Source organism: Mauremys reevesii, linkage group 9 (genome assembly GCF_016161935.1).
Source record: "Mauremys reevesii isolate NIE-2019 linkage group 9, ASM1616193v1, whole genome shotgun sequence".
Taxonomy (NCBI): Eukaryota; Metazoa; Chordata; order Testudines; family Geoemydidae; genus Mauremys; species Mauremys reevesii.
In genome coordinates, this window is record NC_052631.1 from 5634262 (window position 1) to 5652593 (window position 18332).

General features: G+C 40.0%; 1 protein-coding gene across 2 annotated transcripts in view; it reads left to right on the plus strand.

The window, feature by feature from the left end:
- Nucleotides 1-18332, plus strand: part of PSMD1 (proteasome 26S subunit, non-ATPase 1) — a 123326-nt gene that overhangs the window by 64089 nt on the left and 40905 nt on the right. For both annotated transcript variants that reach the window (XM_039488381.1, XM_039488380.1), the window contains exons 17-18: nt 12245-12359; nt 15644-15760. In XM_039488381.1, the coding sequence (XP_039344315.1) occupies nt 12245-12359; nt 15644-15760 (232 nt within the window). The remainder of the gene's footprint in view (nt 1-12244; nt 12360-15643; nt 15761-18332) is intronic.

The window sequence follows — 18332 nt, forward strand, 5'->3', positions numbered from 1 at the left end:
CCCCAGTGAATCATGATTCATTCCATATTAATCTAAAAAAATTGCATCCACTTCCTGGAATCCGCATAGGTGAAGAGAGAAATCTGCTGTAAATAATTTATAGAAATAATATGTGTGACATTTTTTGGACCTGAACAGCAACCTCCTAAGATTAACAGTGCACATTACAGATAAAGTAGTTTAGGATATCTTTATGTCAAAGCTTTCCCCCCCCAGTTTAGTATTTGCTGGCAAATAGGAGAACAATAAGATATTCATACTTGTATTTTAACCATTTCATGGTCCTGTAGCCCAGTTCATAGAATCTGTTTGTAGTATAGCTTTCCTCCGTGTTAATTCTGTACATTAATATTTTATTACAGTGATTGTTCTATAGTACTAATAATATGCTCATATTCTGTATTAATTTCACATGGATGAATGGAGACTTAAATTACCTTGATAACATGATAGCTTGTTGCTCCCACTTGGAACTAGATTAGGCCTGGGCTAGTAATATGTGAATGGTTAAAGAGACGATCGTACCAGCACTTGCATCTATTTATACTGATTTAAAAAAAACCTCTGTTCCCACTTTGCTCTGTAAGCTTTTAATTTAACATGGAATTGTTTCCTATTGTGGGCCGTCAACATATTTTTCAACTGCAGTGAACAATTCATTTTAAGGATCCTCTGTTTTCCCCCCCAGCAGATGGGATGGAGAGTCACAAATAACATCCAGTATTCCAGCGCCTTAATACAGTTGCCTGCGTTATGAAAAATGAATGCTAGAGAATTACTTCCACTTTTTCTGACATATCTACATGGCACACACACCTTTATATCTGCATGGAATAGAATTTCCAGCAAAATGTACGCCCCTTATATAGAATAAGGGAACTAGGACAGACGATCTCCTGTTATCTCAATCCCTAGGGGTCTCATAGGGTCTGAGACATTTTATCTTCTCCAGAAAAATTTTTAGGAAATGAAAAATCCAGGTGCAGTAACCACCCCCCTCCATCTAACCATCATGTTCCCTGTTGAAGTATCAGAAAAATAAACAATATCACGCACATGAAAATAAAGCTGAAATTAACACCAAGATAAAATATCACTGTCTAGTGACCATTTTTATCCAGTGTGTTCTCAGGCTTCAACTAGGCCTTTGGTTTTATGTCTGCATGTAACTGCAAGTCTGATTTTTGTAGTGAAAATAATCGTGGGGGCTTTTTTCAGCCCACAGATCTCTATCTGGTTTGCAGGCTTCAAGGGGAGATTAAATGCTATAAAATGCACCAGCATTTATTGTAGGCACAAAATGGAGGCTGTTTCTGAAAATCCAGTCCCATTTGTTAGATATTCTGATTTGTTGAGCTACTTGAAGGGTAAGAGTTGCTAGAGAAAGTGGGAGAGAGTGAGAGAAATGAAGGAAGAGAGGATGAAAAGTGAAGACACTTCCATGTGCTAAGGCCAAATTGTGCAGTGCCAGCACTAGCAAACTTCATAGCCATAAATCACCACCCTGAGAGGAGTTGGATCACAGTGATGAAAATGAATGAGTCTTGTCTACCCTTCAGCTTCAGTTCCACCATTGCTAGCTTCAGTGGAGCTCTTCTGGGGTGATTTATGGTTATGAAATGTGCTAGTATAGACAAAGCCATGCTGTAGGCAAGGAACACGTCATGTAGGCTGTAGAATTGGTGTCCTTTTGTGGACAGGAAAAATAACTTTTTGGTTGCCCAGTCACAAGGTCTTTTCTCTCTCTGCCGATTTTTCTGATGTATACATCTGGATTAATGTCACCCACACCTTTTATACTGAGCACCAGACAGTAGATGTTAAAGCATTTTGCTTGCCACTGATCTGGGCTTAATTCAAACCAGTGACATCACTTGTATATACTCCTTTGTGACTCTTATTCAGCAATACAAGGTTCTCCCCCCATCTATTCCAAGACCTCATTAGCTCAGCATGTTGCCTCGATTTTCCAAGCCCCTGCTCAACTTTTTATTTATTCATTTATTTATTTTTAATTTTGAAAAACATCTTTGTTAAAGCCATGCCCAAGCTCCCATTGATTTCAGTGGTGCCTGGCTTGCACCCATTGTGAAAATGTAAATAAGTCTTGTGTTCCTCCATGGTTGAGACTTGACTGAATTATTTTTTCCTTTGCAAGAGAGTTTGGAAATACGACAATATGATGATGATGATGATGAAACTGTTGCTAGTGTCTGAATCACTAACAACAACCCCCCCCCAAAAAAAAATTCCAGAAAAGTACCTAAGTACATTAAAAGATACCTTGGGGTGAAATTAATCTCATTGACTTCAGTGTGACTACTTGTGTGGGTATAAGGAAGTCCAGGTCTTGGCCTCACATATTCTAATTCAAGAAACAGAAGTAAAACCTCTGGAGGAAAAATACAGACTAGCTCTCTTAAAAACTGTGGTGGATGTAGTCACGTAAGTTATTGATATAGGCCCATATTGGATCTGCGTTATTATTTTCAAAGGAGTTTATTATTTTTCATTTGTCACATTTCTAAATTTTCTCTTTCACATCATGTTCGGAACTAACCTTAAATCATTTCAAGGGGGAAAATGTCTGAGCGATAAAAGTGTAACTCTGTCAACCTAAATTCTCTGTTTCCTCTTGTGAAGGGACTCGCTGTCTCCAGGTGGCTTTAAATAAATCACTTGTTCTGGATATTTCCATTATGAATCCTACATGCCTGAGAAACATCTATTTTGACTTGTGCAGTGAGGGCTGTTTCTTGCTGAAGTGAAAATTAAGTGTTTGTACTCTTTTTGAGTGCCTCACTTGTGATTATAGTCTGATGTTGTACCATACAAATGGCTCTTGCTGCCTAGCTGTGAGAATGGGCTCACTTGAGAGCCTGCTGAGAGACACTTTTCTTCAGTCCTATGTTGTGCAAAATAGCTAGCATCACCAAAAACATGTCTTTGTATCTTAAGGAAGTAGTGGCAACTACTGTACACTGTGATTGGCGCTGTGTGTGTGTGTGTCTCTCCCTTTCTCTCACTCACAATGAAAAGGAGTGTTTTTTACACACAGCCTGTGGGAAAATAAGCTTTCCTTGGTAGGCCCAATGGTACAAAAAAGTGTTAATATAGTGGTGTAGAGGCCTGGTATAATGGATATTCTTAATAGTCTGTGGATTTCTGATTACAATTGGCTAGAAAGCTGAACTCCTTGTGTGATGATTTTTGGATTTGTACCTGCCCAGGTTTGAATGGCTGTGCAAGAAGCATTTCCTTCTGCAAGTTCCATTAGGTAACAGCAAAGACTCACTAACTGAATACTTGCTAGTTCTGGCTAGCCTTCCTCCCCTGGTAGTTTGCCCCAGTTTGGTGCCTAACTCTTTCTCTTAAAACTTTAACTCACATTTGCCCAGGGAGAGGGAAAACCTCTATCTATCTATCTATCTATCTATCTATCTATCTATCTATCTATCTATCTATCTATCTATCTATCTATCTATCTATCTATCTATCTATCTATCTATCTATCTATCTATCTATCTATCTATCTATCTATCTATCTATCTATCTATCTATCTATCTATCTATCTATCTATCTATCTATCTATCTATCTATCTATCTATCTATTTTAAAGAGCTGCTATCATTTCTACAGCCCCATAGCTATGCTTGATAATTACAACTACAAAGCTAAGGGCATAATTCTCGAAAGTTCCCCAATTTCTGTTGAGTCCTTTAATGGTTGGGGGCACTCTGAACTCTGGAGATTCAAGCCATTAGATCTAGCATAGTATAAGATAGCAAAGAAAGCCAGGAGATAAGGGAAGGACCAAGGGGAAAAGTGAAATATCCTGAGATATTATGCTTTAGCTGTGTACAATCTTATATTTTTCATTTTTGTCCTTTAGATCTAGTCATTTTCCAATCTTTAAAATATAACTGACAATTTGAGGGACTAAGAGCAGGAGTGATTCTGTGTTAATTTCATCTACTTGTATACTTCCCCCTCATCTAGTCTTGCCTGATCCTACTCATGTTCCTCACAGCCTTCTCTAGAATTAACTCTCCTAAATTATTGAACACCTCATTGTTCACTCTTTTCCAGATCATTGATACTATTTTATTGAATTATTCCCTCTCCACATTGGATAAACTTGCACAAGTGAAACTACAGCTATGTCATCAAACTGGTGCAAACCCCTAATGTAGATGTGATGCAGTAATGTAAAGAAGAGCTTCCCTGGGGGTAACCAACTGCCAAATCTCCCGGAAGTTCCCTCTGTCTAGCAGCTGGCAGTGCATATGCAACTGGAAGTATTTTAGAGAAAGCTACTGCAGGGAATGAAGCTGGATTGGGCACAGCTTGGATTAGCTTTTTCCAGGCATGGGAATGGAGTGACAAAAGAGGTTTGGAGTTTCTCGAGAGAGGAGCTGATGAGCAGAATTAGAAACTGCCTGCCAAACATAACCAAACTGCGTAACATCCTGTTGCATTTTCTCTCTCCCTTCCCCATAGTCTGTTTTCTCTTCAGTTGCATACTCTTTGGGGCAGAGACTGTCTTGTCTTGTCCATAAAGAGCCATTGATACTTCTCTCTGAGAAAAGATTCCAGATCTTGTGATTAGATGTCAATTTTTCCGCTTTGTGAAGTCGTCATAACTTTTTCTGTCATCTATCATGGCAGTATCAGTGTGCCAAGATATTCACTGTATGGAAATAGTTCCATATTGTATGATTTATTAAGGTCCAATAGTTGGGGGAAAGTCATAAATATTTGGAACTTTCTAAAAAATACGCAGGGAGAATTAATTAAGAAGTTCTTAAAAGTATATTTGGCATTGTTCTTTAATTTTTTAGAGTCTCATTTTTCTCTAAATTGTAAAATCCTTAAATATTTAGAGTCTTAAAAAAAATGCTTGCGTAACTTCAGTGGTGGTTCAAACACTTCCATTTTTAGTTCTTACCACACACATGATGTGATGGTTTACTTTCAGCAGCCTTATGTACATATTGCTTACCTTCTGTGTATATTAACGGTTTATTAATTAAGTGTTGCTGAAATGTACAGAGGAAGTAAAGTCAATCTCTGTCCTGAAGAGTGCACAGTGTACAAAACAGACACAGAAGACAGGAGGCACTGAAATGCTGCTACCCTGGAAAATGAGTATGATATAAGAACCTGAGCAGACTAGACACTGGGAGACCCCAGCAGAGGAACTAAGTTTGTTTTTAATGTAGTGTCTATTATCTTACTGCTTATACACTTGCTGCAAGAAGGCGTTTGTAGGAGGAATGTGATGAGAAGAGGGTGCATACACTAAAGAATATCCCAATGAGATCCTTCTAGACAACGTCCACTAAGCTGCATTCTGCAGTAGTTGGGACTGTAAGTGATCTTCAAGAGAAGCCCCAGATAAAATGCCTTAAAATATACCAGCATACGTGTTACAGAAAATTGGGTCAGAGGGGCAAGGGAAGGAAACTTCTGATAACTTTGGAGATCAGCGGAAGCCATTCATGACTATCACTGAAATGTGACCATCCATGTTCAGCTGATCAAGATGTCTTTGTACTCAGACCACCCTGTGTTCTGACTGGTTGAATCCTCTGCAAGGGCTTTATTACAACCTTACCATGTATCAATTTTCTGCTTTTACTATATGAAGTTTTGCATTGTGGATTTAGGAAAAGCTCCCTTCCCACTCTCATCCCTGGGAGTGGTGAGGAATACCACATTTTTTGCTCCCCTGAATAATGTTTTTGGGCACATTCAGTGCCATGCTTAGTTGCTAATTGATTTATCTGTTTCCAGGAGACTAGCATCTCTAGGAACTAATGAGATAATAGTTCAAATGGACCAGGCTCTTTGGATGATAAAGTTAAAGAGCCTGTTCTGTGCTCTCTCTGTTCTGGCCCCATGTTTCAGTAAAGACTCAAAATCCTTAGCTGCATGAACTGTTTGTTTTTCTTCAGAGGTTTTCAGAGGAACTAACTGGTGAGTAAAACTAATAACGTATCAGCCATTTTGTTCTGTTGAGAATCCTTTTTTGCTGTCCTGGTAGACTCTCTTAAATCTTTTTTTAAAAAAGGTTTTGTTTATTGCTCATAACATGAGCCAGTTTTAAACGTGGAGACTGAAGTCTTTTATTCGCAGAAGAGATACCAAAGCAGTAAAATCTTTCCTGACCGAGTCTTCTTGAAATTTGTCTTTACCCTACCCTAGTGGGGTCAGCTGCTGGACTGGGCCCATTCAGAGTCTGGCCTTTCTACTAAGATAATCAACAAAGAGGCACCGATTGTGTTGGTGTGTTTTGGCATATGGACACCGATTCACCAAGATCTGAGCTTCATTTTCCACTGAGGAGCCATTGAGCAGCCATTAGATGGTAATAAGCGCAAGCCATAGATTCATAACTGGTGTTCTAGAGCTGGAAGGTTCTGTATTGCAGGACTTATTCTTTGAGTCCACTTGGCAGGTGACGCAGGAACAATTTTCAACTATCTGCCATGACCCAAATAAGATTTGAGTGATTTCCTTTTTACTAAGGAAGTTAACTCTTGTAGGAGAAATGCTAAACACTGGATTTAGGCCTAGAGAGGGTAAAGAGCTTGCTAGTTCACTTTAAAATACTTGTGTAATTTTTTTCCTATAGGGATTTGGTAGGAATAGAGACTGAAGTCTGTGGGAAAGTTTGTGATGTGCAGTGCTTAATTTGTGCCAGGGCTTGCCAGGCTTGGCAGTTCATAGCCCTGGCACCTTTGGGCTTGGCTGGCAGTTCATAGCTCAGGAACCTCTGGGCTTGCCACGTCAGCTATGAAAGTTTAAAAAAAAAAAATTGCTTGAGCCCCAGCATATCTTTCATTACAAATTATGCAAAGGAGGTGTGGCTACATATGAAAATATAAGGTGCTGGCATTGAAAGCTGTCTTGTGTTCGGTTCATGGGAGGAACTTCATAAGAAAACTGTATCAGATGTTGACAAAGATATTCTAGCATGACCAGATTCTGTATTGATGAAGTGAAAAGCTTTGGACTGCAGAAGAAATGTGTTATGCTGCACTGAAGTCTTCGTTTGCATTTAACGGATGTGTCCTTGAGTAAGCTGCATTTAAGAGGGCTCCATGGTTTTATTAAATGGCTTTACTTGATAAGCTATGTATTAATTCAGCAGATTTGTTCCAATAGTGGGCAAGGATGTGGCTTCCTTTGGGATGTTTATTCTTTTAACTGGTTTGTTAGAGCAACATCTGCTAGTGCTGTTAAAGTGACAATTTTTTTTAAATGGTCAGGCTATACAAGAGAAAACTTTAATTTGTTTAAAAAAAGGTTTCTGACATTTGCTTGTGCAAAAGCCGTGTTCATATTTGTTAGAAACAAAAGGAAGGAACCCAGATAATTCAATTTAAGAATAAATATTTAATGTCTTTCTAAAATATATGTTCTAGTTTAATCACACATTACAGGGCTCAGTGCAGGAATTACTGGGTGAAATTCAATGTATGGCCCGTGTTGTGTTGGAGATCAGATTATATGATCATAATGGTCCCTTCTGGCCTTAAAATCTATCAAGTATATCTGTTTTCAGATTTTTCCCCTCTAAAAGGTGTAGTGCAAAATTGAATCCTCATTGAGATTTCTACCCACTGAATCTCAAGATCTTATCCTGGTATGTCATGTTTACTTCCACGTGTAAGATTTAGACTTGATACAAGTCTGGTTGTTACTTGTTAGTCTTTTAGATTTTCATCTGATCACTTTGCAAAATGGCGTTGTGTTTTGTAAATGGCACTAAACATGGCCACCATTTTGTCCCAAATCAAAATGAGCCTGAGTCTTTATGATAAACCTTAGAACAGTGGTCCCCAAACTTTTTACCTTGCGCCCCCCTTTACCCCTGTCCGCACCCCCGCCCCACCCCCTGGAGCCGGGGCTGGCAGTGGGCCTGTGGCTCCGGGAGGGGAGGGACGCAGACAGGGACCAAGGGGCCGAGGCTGGGGGCCATAGCTGGGGGTGGCGGCGGGAGTAGAGCCTCGGCTGGGGGCCTCGGCCTGCAGCCGGGGCCAGGAGCAGAGTTGGGTAGCGGTTCTTCCCCACCCCTTGTGGGGGCTGGCCCGGGCCACAGCTGTGCCCCCAGAACATCCATCCATGGCCCCCTAGGGGGGCGCGCTCCACAATTTGGGGACCTCTGCCTTAGACTGTTGTAAGTCTGTTACCCACAGAGAGACTGGCAGGTGTTACTCATTAAGCACTGATGCTGAAATCTGTCCTCCAACATCACAGTGCTCTTCTTTTGTCAAAGCACTTTTATAGAACCTTGTTTCATAGTTTAGCTCATCAGCTCATCCTCCTGTCTCCAGGCTTCCACCTTTTAGCTCTTCAGAGGGTGGGAAAACGTGATAGAGACTCTACTGTGGAGCAAACTGGGTTATTGAGAAGAAATGAACAAGGAGTACTTGTGGCACCTTAGAGACTAACACATTTATTTGAGCATAAACTTTCGTGGGCTAAAATCCACTTCATCGGATGCATGCAGTGGAAAATACAGTAGGAAGATACATATCTATCTATCTATCCATCCATAGGTAGATAGATACACACAGAGAACATGAAAAAATGGTTGTTGCCATACCAACTATAACAGACTCATCAGTTAAGGTGGACTGTTATCAGCAGGAGAAAAAAAACTTTTGTAGTGATAATCAGGATGGCCCATTGCCAACAGTTGACAAGAAGGTGTGAGTAACAGTAGGGGGGAAATTAGCATGGGGAAATAGTTTTTACTTTGTGTAATGACCCATCCACTCCCAGTCTTTATTCAAGCCTAATTTAATGGTGTCCAGTTTGCAAATTAATTCCAGTTCTGCAGTTTCTCATTGGAGTCTGTTTTTGAAGTTTCTTTTGTTGGAGTATTGCGACTTTTAGGTCTGTAATTGAGTGACCAGGGAGGATGAAGTATTCTCTGACTGGTTTTTGAATGTTATAATTCTTGACGTCTGATTTGTGTCCATTTATTCTTTTACGTAGAGACTGTCCTGTTTGGCCAATGTACATGGCAGAGGGGCAATGCTAGCACATGATGGCATGTCACATTGGTAGATGTGCAGGTGAACGAGCCTCTGATGATGTGGCTGATACCTAATCACATCAGCAGAGTAGATATGCATTCGAATAATTCACAATTTGATTTGAGGAAGCTGGTCTGTATTGAGAGCTCCAGTTACTAAGAGAGAATGCTTTTCCCCTGCATGTCTAGTAATGAGACTCAGTTTATCCAAAGAGTAAATATTTGGATCAGTTTAATTGCTAATATTTTTTCCTTACTCAGACAGGTATATTTAGCTTTGCACATTTCAAGTGTTTGGAAAATACCATCAGACTTCATTACTGACTGTTTCACATTTTGTTTTCCAAAAGTGGGTCGACATAGGACCACCCAAAATAGCATTTGACTACTTTAATAATGGGCTATAGATAAAAGCATTCCAAATAATTGTCAGAAGTCATCTTAATTGTTGTAGATCTGTCTGAGAGTTCTATAATAAATTGGTTTAAAGTAATCCCAAATTTTTAGTAGCAGGCTATCCTAGAACATCTAGCTCTGAAGCATTTGTCATTGAATTCAGGTTCAGAAAACTAGGTTTCACAGCATGATTAATGCACCTGGCTATTGATGCTAGCAAAATGTATAATCGTATCTTTGCCAAAGATGTTTTTCTAGACTTTGGCTTGCAGTCTGCCTGTTGAACTTTTGTTGAAGTAAAGCAAACACAAAGGTGTTAAGAACATTAGTACACCAGCCTAAATGTTCTGCACAGCTGAATGCTTAGGCTCATTTATTAAAGGATTAGTCATTCCCTGCCTCCACAACAGGTCGTTTTTTAAAGACACTGTCAGTGTTTGAGCTGTTGTTTGAGCTAAAAGATAAGTCATTTTGTGAGTTCTTATAATTTATATAGTCCTCACACCTACCGCTAGCTTGCAAGGAAGGATCCAACACAGTTCCCTTAACTGACCCTGAGCTCTTCCTCCCTCTATTTACATTCTTAGTCAAGGTTGCATCTTAGAGACAGCGAGCTCCCAGCCTGACAAACTTACGTCATTCTCCTTTTGTTGGGTTTTCTTCTCAACTGTTGTCATTGTTTTTCCGAAAGAGCTGGACTGGATCATCTCTGTGCTGTCTATAGGTTTCAGTGAGGGAGTCTTGGAAGCAGAATGGGATATTGCTGGAAGGGGAAGCGATCTATGTGGCTATGCAGAGGGGGCGTGCACTTGCTCAGAATTCATGGCTTTCCCTCTGAATTATGAGAGCCAACCATCTTATCCCCATACAACCACTTGCTGCCATTACTGTTGGATGGTTGAGAGGCCTATCGAGATGAACGGCTTCAGCAGCATTAAAAGCAGAAATGGCAGGCAACAGCGGATGTTAGTTGGCAGTGGGAGGCAACAGAGGGGGTGGATAAGGGAGTTTCGATGAAGATAGCAATGAGGGCTGTTGGAAGAATTTGTGAGGGGAAGGTTAGCAGCACAGAATAGCGGAGTAGAAGCTGTTTGTGTGTCTGTAGACAGTGGATTTGGGACCTGGTCATGTAGTAATTTAACTATGGTCAATGAAGTCAGTCCTGTACAGAACAGAGGAAGACACAGTTGCCACTCCCAGACGTTAGGTGTACATTAAAATAAAAAAAAATGTTGAATTGTAAATTGTCCTTTTGTTCTGGCGTTCACCTGGCTCATTGTTTGATCTGGATGTCTTGATGGAATGCTGACCTTTTAAATACTCTAGATGTCATGTATTACTTGTGTGCAAACATTAATCCTCACAAATCCCCCGTGAGGTAGTTTTCTATCCCCGTTTTTCCAGAGAGGAAGCTGTTGCAGAGAGATGAAGTGTGTAGCCGAAGGTCACACACTGAGTCAAAACCAAAAACTAGAACCCAGGTGTTCCTGGCTCACCTCCTGGTCAAATTATTAGATACTGCTGCCTCTTAATATAAACTGGGTTAAGTTGCGTGGTGTTAAATCTGGGTTTAACATTACAGGCATCCATACAAAGAGCAGTCGAGAATGGAAGGTATCGTGAGATGTGCCTAGATAGTACAGTGATGGGCACTATAGAAATATCTAGATGGCTGCAGTGACTGAACTATGACCCAAAGTTTCCCTTCCCTCTCTTTCAGGAACACGTATGTGCTAATTGTTCTCAGTATATTGCCATTATCAGTAGCATTGTCAAGCAGGCTGTATTTAAAAGATTAGCCTTGACAAATGTGAGTGCAATTTGTAGTGCTCATGAGTTCGGACCTTTGGTTGTGAAGAGAACGCTGTCTCCTTTTGAATGGAGAGAGTTCACTTCGGTAGGCTCACTTTGAAGAACTTCTGCTTTTCTAGCCTGAACTGTTAAAACAGGCAGTTCACAGTACTTTGAAGAGTTGTATGTGTCTCTCAGATTAATTGAATAATAAAATAGGATCTGTAAATGCAGGAGAGAAATTAATATCCCCACATCTGAGAGTGGCTTGCGTGCTGCTTTGCATACTGTAGTGAATTGACAGGCCTAGCCTACTGCTGGCATATTTGAAATGGGCTGGGTCTATACCATTTTAAGTCTACAGTTGTCAACTGACTGATTCATAGATTCTAGGACTGGAAGGGACCTCGAGAGGTCATCGAGTCCAGTCTCCTGCCCTCATGGCAGGGCCAAATACTGTCTAGACCATCCCTGATAGACATTTATCTAACCTACTCTTAAATATCTCCAGAGATGGAGATTCCACAACCTCCCTAGGCAGTTTATTCCTGTGTTTAACCACCCTGACAGTTAGGAGTTTTTCCTAATGTCCAACCTAAGACCAACTAATATCCAAATGAGACAAAGTACTGAATGGATTATGGATTCTGCACTTCTCTCTATCCAGAATTGTGCTGCTATTGCCACTGGTGTGTGGGTTTGAGGGACAAAGAGGACTTCTGTCTAACCCCAGCACTCTAATCATTTTCAAGAAACACTATCAGTTATCTATAAACTATTACCGGTGGGACTTGTGTGTGTCATCTGCTGTGCACAATAGAGCACTTTACAGAGGGAAGTTCACAGGGCATGCCTGTCCTTATCTAGCACAGTAGTATAGCTTACTCAGAAAGGCACCGTGTGCAAATTATGTGGAAGGAGGATTTATTTTTTCAGTATAGTCAGGTAAAACTCCTAAGTTCTCAAACGATATAATAAATCGAGCTATTCTTTTTGTCTTTCCCTAGGACTCCTGAACAGTGTCCCAGTGTAGTTTCTTTGCTGTCAGAAAGCTACAACCCACATGTGCGTTATGGGGCTGCCATGGCTCTGGGCATCTGCTGTGCTGGCACAGGAAATAAGGTAAGGACAAAAAGCCAATGATAGCTACTCTAAGGCTCTTTCTGCTATCTTTCCTTCTACAGATACGTTCCTGAAAAGTATCGAAGAAATAGAACGTTATTTCGCACACGTGGGTTCCAGCCAGTTGGAGTGTGTCAGCATTTCCTCTGCTTTTGTGCTTTATTGCATTGAGTGAAGCAATCATTTTTTCTGGTTGTAGGAAGAGCAAGTAGATGAGGCAGAACAAAATATATTTGTTCACAATTTCCACCCTCTTAGAGTTTGTCTATAGTAAAGGGTTTTTTAACTCTAGTCCATTGCCAATTAACTTGTTGGGTTGCATGTTGTGACATATCCAGACATGTACAAATCATTTGTTCCAAGACACAAACATTTGTGGTTTACCCCAGAGTTTGACCTTTTTTGGCTTCCATTTTTTATTTTTTAGCACTGAGTGGGAAAAACAAAATCATGTGCATTATCCTGACACTCTTTTCCATGTTTCATAATAGGCACAATAGCCACATAGCAAAGTCAAATTGCAAAAACGAAGCTTCCTCGAACATTTTGCACTTTAAATGCTTGTACATTGAGGGTTCTTTTTCTTAGGGGAGAAAGCACTATGTATAGTGTTTAGCTGTCACAGTGGGTGGGGAATAGTTAGGAAATAAAACTTTATTTACTGCTACTAAATTGTAACTGATCAGATTAGCAGATTTCAGTCTGGTGTAGTACAAGGTTTTTCTGGTGGATCATAAAGATCAAGAACTTCATCTGTGGTTTCCAGTTTTATGCCCATCTCCACAACACCCCCACCCCTCCCCCCGCTTCCCAGACTTTTCTAAAAATCCATTCCTAGATTCTTATACGTTCCTGCACACTCATGAATACAACACCTATTTGAAGTTCACACAGTTATGACATTCTGTGTCTGCACTCATAAACTGACTTTGCATGTAGCCTGAAAGCAAATTGGAAGCCACATTTTCTTCCAAGTTACTGTTTTCAAATGGAATATGGCATTGAGAAACTAATGTTCATTGACATGCTGCATCTGAAAAGTTAATTTAATGGAAATGCTCTTAGTCATACAATCCACATCTGTTTTATTTCCAGATAATTTGTATGATCAAGATAATAGAACCTGTCTGGCCAACGTTCTGTGCTTTATTTTTATTTCTTAAATAAAGATCTGAAGCATCTGTTTACGTTACAGTGTGTCTTCTGGGGCTTATATCAGCATGTTTTAAAGGCTAAGTTAATGCCTCGTAACTTGAGAGATTGGAAATGAAGTTAAGCTTTTTGTTAGGCTGAAGGGCACTTCCATCATACATATTCTATAAATAGCATTGAACACAGTAACACATGTTACTGTGAGGCACAAATTAATACACGTAAGAAGACAAAGCACAGCCTTTTAAAAGTAAACTGCGTGGATTCAGAAAGTTCACATGGCAAAAAGTAGGTCTGATGTTGCAATGTAATACCTAGAAATGGTTCTTGGCTTTAGTATTCTGGTCAAAGTCAAGTTGATGATGTCAGTTTTTCTGATGTATTCCTAGGAAATGTCGACATTGGTGGGGACATTGCCAGTATGGAAGCCCTGCACAAGACATAGTTAAAACAGGATGGAATCCAGTTTACAATCAGAAGATTGTAGTGCAGTAATTAAGTTGTAAAGTAATTTGATGTTTACCATAGAGCAGGTGGAGTCCTAGGAATGTTTATGAACAAACTAGGTATTACTAACAGCTATTGCATTCTGTGTTTCTGCATTCACCTGGATGAATTCCTTTCTGAAAGACAACCCCAAAATATTGCAGAATGCCCCATAGATGCCTCTGTGGGATCTAGCCCATGAGACCTAAGGACATACAAGTAGTTATGACACTTTTTTGTTCTGTTTAGTTTTACTCTTGCTCTTGAAGAGCTCTGTTGAAAATATAATTTTGATTTGTAATAACTGTTTTTAGTAAGCAATTAGAAGAGTATTTTAAAGGATGACTTACCAAGTGGCTGAGCTCCTGTGGATAGAGATTAAAAGTGTATATGATACTCAGTTTTCCAACATACCAAATTGACACCTACTTTACAGAAAGGAACAAGAGTGCGGGGTATCCATAAGCAGCATACATACAATAGATTGTCTCTTCTGGACAAAAAGAACAGGAGTACTTGTGGCACCTTAAAGACTAACAAATTTATTTTAGCATGAGCTTTCGTGAGCTACAGCTCACTTCTTCGGATGCATAGAATGGAACACACAGACAGGAGATATTTATACATACAGAGAACATGAAAAGGTGGAAGTATGCATAACAGGAAAAGTCTAATCAATTGAGATGAGCTATCATCAGCAGGAGGAAAAATCTTTTTGAAGTAATAATTAAGATGGCCCATAGAAGGTGTGAGGAGAACTTAACATAGGGAAATAGATTCATTTAGTGTAATGACCCAACTGTCTCTTCTGGACAGTTCTTGTTTCTGTACGTAATTCACGTGCAATGCTGAAATACTTGTTGATCATGCTTTTGAGCTTAGTAACTCATCTATTGTCTGTCATGTTGGCTTTACACTAGTAACTGTCAAAGAATTTTCTGACCTCAAACCATGGACTCTAAAGAAAGCAATTATAAGTTCTGAAGCAGCATATTGGTCTTCAGAACATAGATCCACCAAATGTGTATATCTGTGGAGATAGCACCACTTGTATTAGAAGTGAAATATGTTCTTTCTTAGAATGAAAAGCTTTGTGGTCTAGTGGATAAAGCACAGGACTGGGAGTTAGGAGGCCTATGTTGTAGTACTGGCTCTGCTGTTGACTCACTGTATAACCTTCGGCAAATCATTTGACACCTCTGTGCCTGTTACGCCTTGGGTAAACTGAAGGTAACATTTACTTACCTTTGTGCTCACTAGAAAGGGAAGCAGTGTATAAGTGAGGTGAGAACAAGATATATAAGTACAACGTATGGTATTTTGATCATTATTGTCAATAATTCTAACCTGCCAAATACTTTTCACATTTCTGCATGCAAGAAATACAGATTTTGGTCATTCTGGCATTGTTTTGTTCAGCAAATTCCTCTTAACTCCTCTAGCTTTGAGCAAAAGTCCACTAGCGTGGGTGCACGTTTCTGTAAAAATGTGCCCAGATATCGCAGTGATGGCAAAATATAAATGATATAGTAAACTGTACCTCATTGCCACCTTGCTGATGGGCCTAATTCAATAACCCTTCATTAGACTGACTGAAACCTGCTCTTTGAAAAGTAATAAGCTTAATTTGTGTATTTGGTTTTTAGGAAGCAATTAATTTGCTTGAGCCAATGACAAATGATCCTGTGAACTACGTGCGTCAAGGAGCTCTGATTGCATCTGCCCTTATAATGATTCAACAGACTGAGATCACCTGTCCAAAGGTGAGTGATGGGTTATGCATCAGCTGGTATGGTGAGAAATGGCCTAGGGTGGTGGTAACGTTTCAGGGACCAGTGTGCTAGGCCCTGTACGTTCCCGTAGTAAGAGAGGGTCTGTGCTTTGAAGAGCTCATGATTGCAAGAGCAAAATTTAGAATAGTGCAAACTCCTGGCACGGTAGAGCATGCACTTTTGAATGGGAGATGGACATTGACTGGCACCTGTCAGGTAAACTGTCTCTGTTTTAGCTGTTGGTGTTATATAAGTAAATCTACATTTGCTCAAAAAAATTGAAAACCCTGGATAAGGGGATGAAAGCGTGATTGGAATTGCTAACGGACACATGCATAGCATGAGTGAACATATTTTCTTCTCCTCTTTACTAAAGAGATTCTTGTTAAGTATTATGTGTTCGATTTAGTACTGGGCAACATTTGATGTACCTGCTCTCAGGGGAAGTCCTGTTATGTGCATAGTTGTAGCTCTGCCTCTGCTGTGGCTTGTCCTTCAGTTTCGCTTGGGACAATAGTTGCTGCAACTTCTTAGGACAGCAAAAAAGAGTGAACTCATTCTTTTCAAAAACGAGTTTTCTCACTGTGAAGGCAAATGGGTTAATTTGCACTATTAGTTTTTAAAACTAGATTGCCTGTGAATACGATAGGTAATATTATGCAAACTGCTGGGTAGACTAAAAAGTTCCACATCAGCAGAATCAGACACTGACAACTTGGAGCTCCCACGTTTGATCAGCCCAGAGAGGTACTGATGCATCAGGCCTTTGCTGGTTATATAGTATACTGCTAAAACAGCGCTACCTTGTGCATGGTAACTTTCAATGGCATTGTTTTGCAGTGTAGATTAACTTTTGAAAAAATCATCCTTTTATTGGCTTTTTTTTTTTTTTAATTGCACTTAGTTGCTGAGAAAGCAGAAAGCTTTTTCTGGAAGAAAAACACATTTAACAGTGGGGTCAGGGAGAATAACTAGTTCCAAGGGAAATTCCACAAAGGCAAGGGGTGTTTTTATATTTTCAAGCACTTCTGTGTGAGTCTGCTGGGGTTTGTGTAGATCAGGGATCAGCAACCTTTCAGAAGTGCTGTGCCGAGTCTTCATTTATTTACTCTAATTTAAGGTTTCGCATGCCAGTAATACATTTTAATGTTTTTAGAAGGTCTCTTTCTAGAAGTCTATAATATATAACTAAACTATTGTTGTATGTAAAGTAAATAAGGTTTTTAAAATGTTTAAGAAGCTTCATTTAAAATTAAATTAAAATGCAGAGCCCCCTGGACAAGTGGCCAGGACCCGAGTAATGTGAGTGCCACTGAAAATCAGCTCGTGTGCTGCCTTTGGCACACGTGCCATAGGTTGCCTACCCCGGTGTAGATTTTGCTGGTAGACATCACTAGTGTCCTAACACTATTACAAAAAAACACTTGGGTTTCGTGTGGAAGAGACTGAAGGTGCTTTATATCACTGTTAAAATTCTGCTAGATTATTCAGTGAAAAAATAAGTTCTAGCAAATCCCCATATCCTCTGAGACCAAGTAATATGAAGTAAATGTTTCTCTATGGTGGAAATAAACTCAGAAAAGGAAAAGTTTAGATAGGATAAAGCAATCTCTAACTCTAGTGGAAGAATGAGCTAGAGGTCAGGGTTCTAGCTCAGGGACTTAAGAGACCTGCTCTGCCATAGACTTCTTGTGTGATCTTTGGCAAATCATATAGCCTCTGTGTGCCTCAGTTCCCCATCTGAGGATGACAGTGCTTTCCTACCTCACAGAATATTGTGAGGATAAATACATTAAAGATTGTGCAGCACTCAGATACTGTGGTGATAGGAGCCAGATAATTACCTCAGAGAGATTCTGCATATGAACTACCTACTGAGTCCATTTGTAATGCTATCAAGTTTTGAGCGGTGTTACGCAAAAGACTTTGGTGAGTATTCGAAGAAAAGTGCAGCCAGGGAAATAACTTGCAAAATTAGATGTTTTTTAGGGTTAATGAAAATTAGAAGACTTCTTTACTAAAATGGGACTGAAAACTCAGACTGTAGAGGTGCATACCCAGATGCTCTTCCCAAGGTTAACAAAACACAGTTGGCCAGGCAGATGTAGGATGAGAGGCGTAAAGTTGGGTTGAGTGGTTTATAAAACAAGCAGGGGTACCGTGTGACCATTATATTTTTTTTAAAGTGAAGTTTATTTTACAAGCCAAAATTTATGAATTTTCGGTGACATTAGATGTAGATGGTAATTTAATTGGCCATGCTGTGATGGAGCAAGGCCGGATGGCTACAGGAAAGTACTGAGGAGCAGGTATGTTAGCTCCAGGCTAAGCAAATCCCTAGTACCATAGGAACCAAAATGGCAGTTGCTCCAGGCTAATCAAGGCACCTGGGGCCAATTAAGAACTTTCTAGAAGGCACCGGAAAGAGCTACATTGATTGGAGCACCTGCAGCCAATCAGGACAGGCTAATCAAGACACCTGGTATAAAAAGGGGAGCTCACTCCAGTCTAGGGGGAAGGAGCCAGAGGAGAGAAGTGCGTGTGAGGAGCTGGGAGCAAGAGG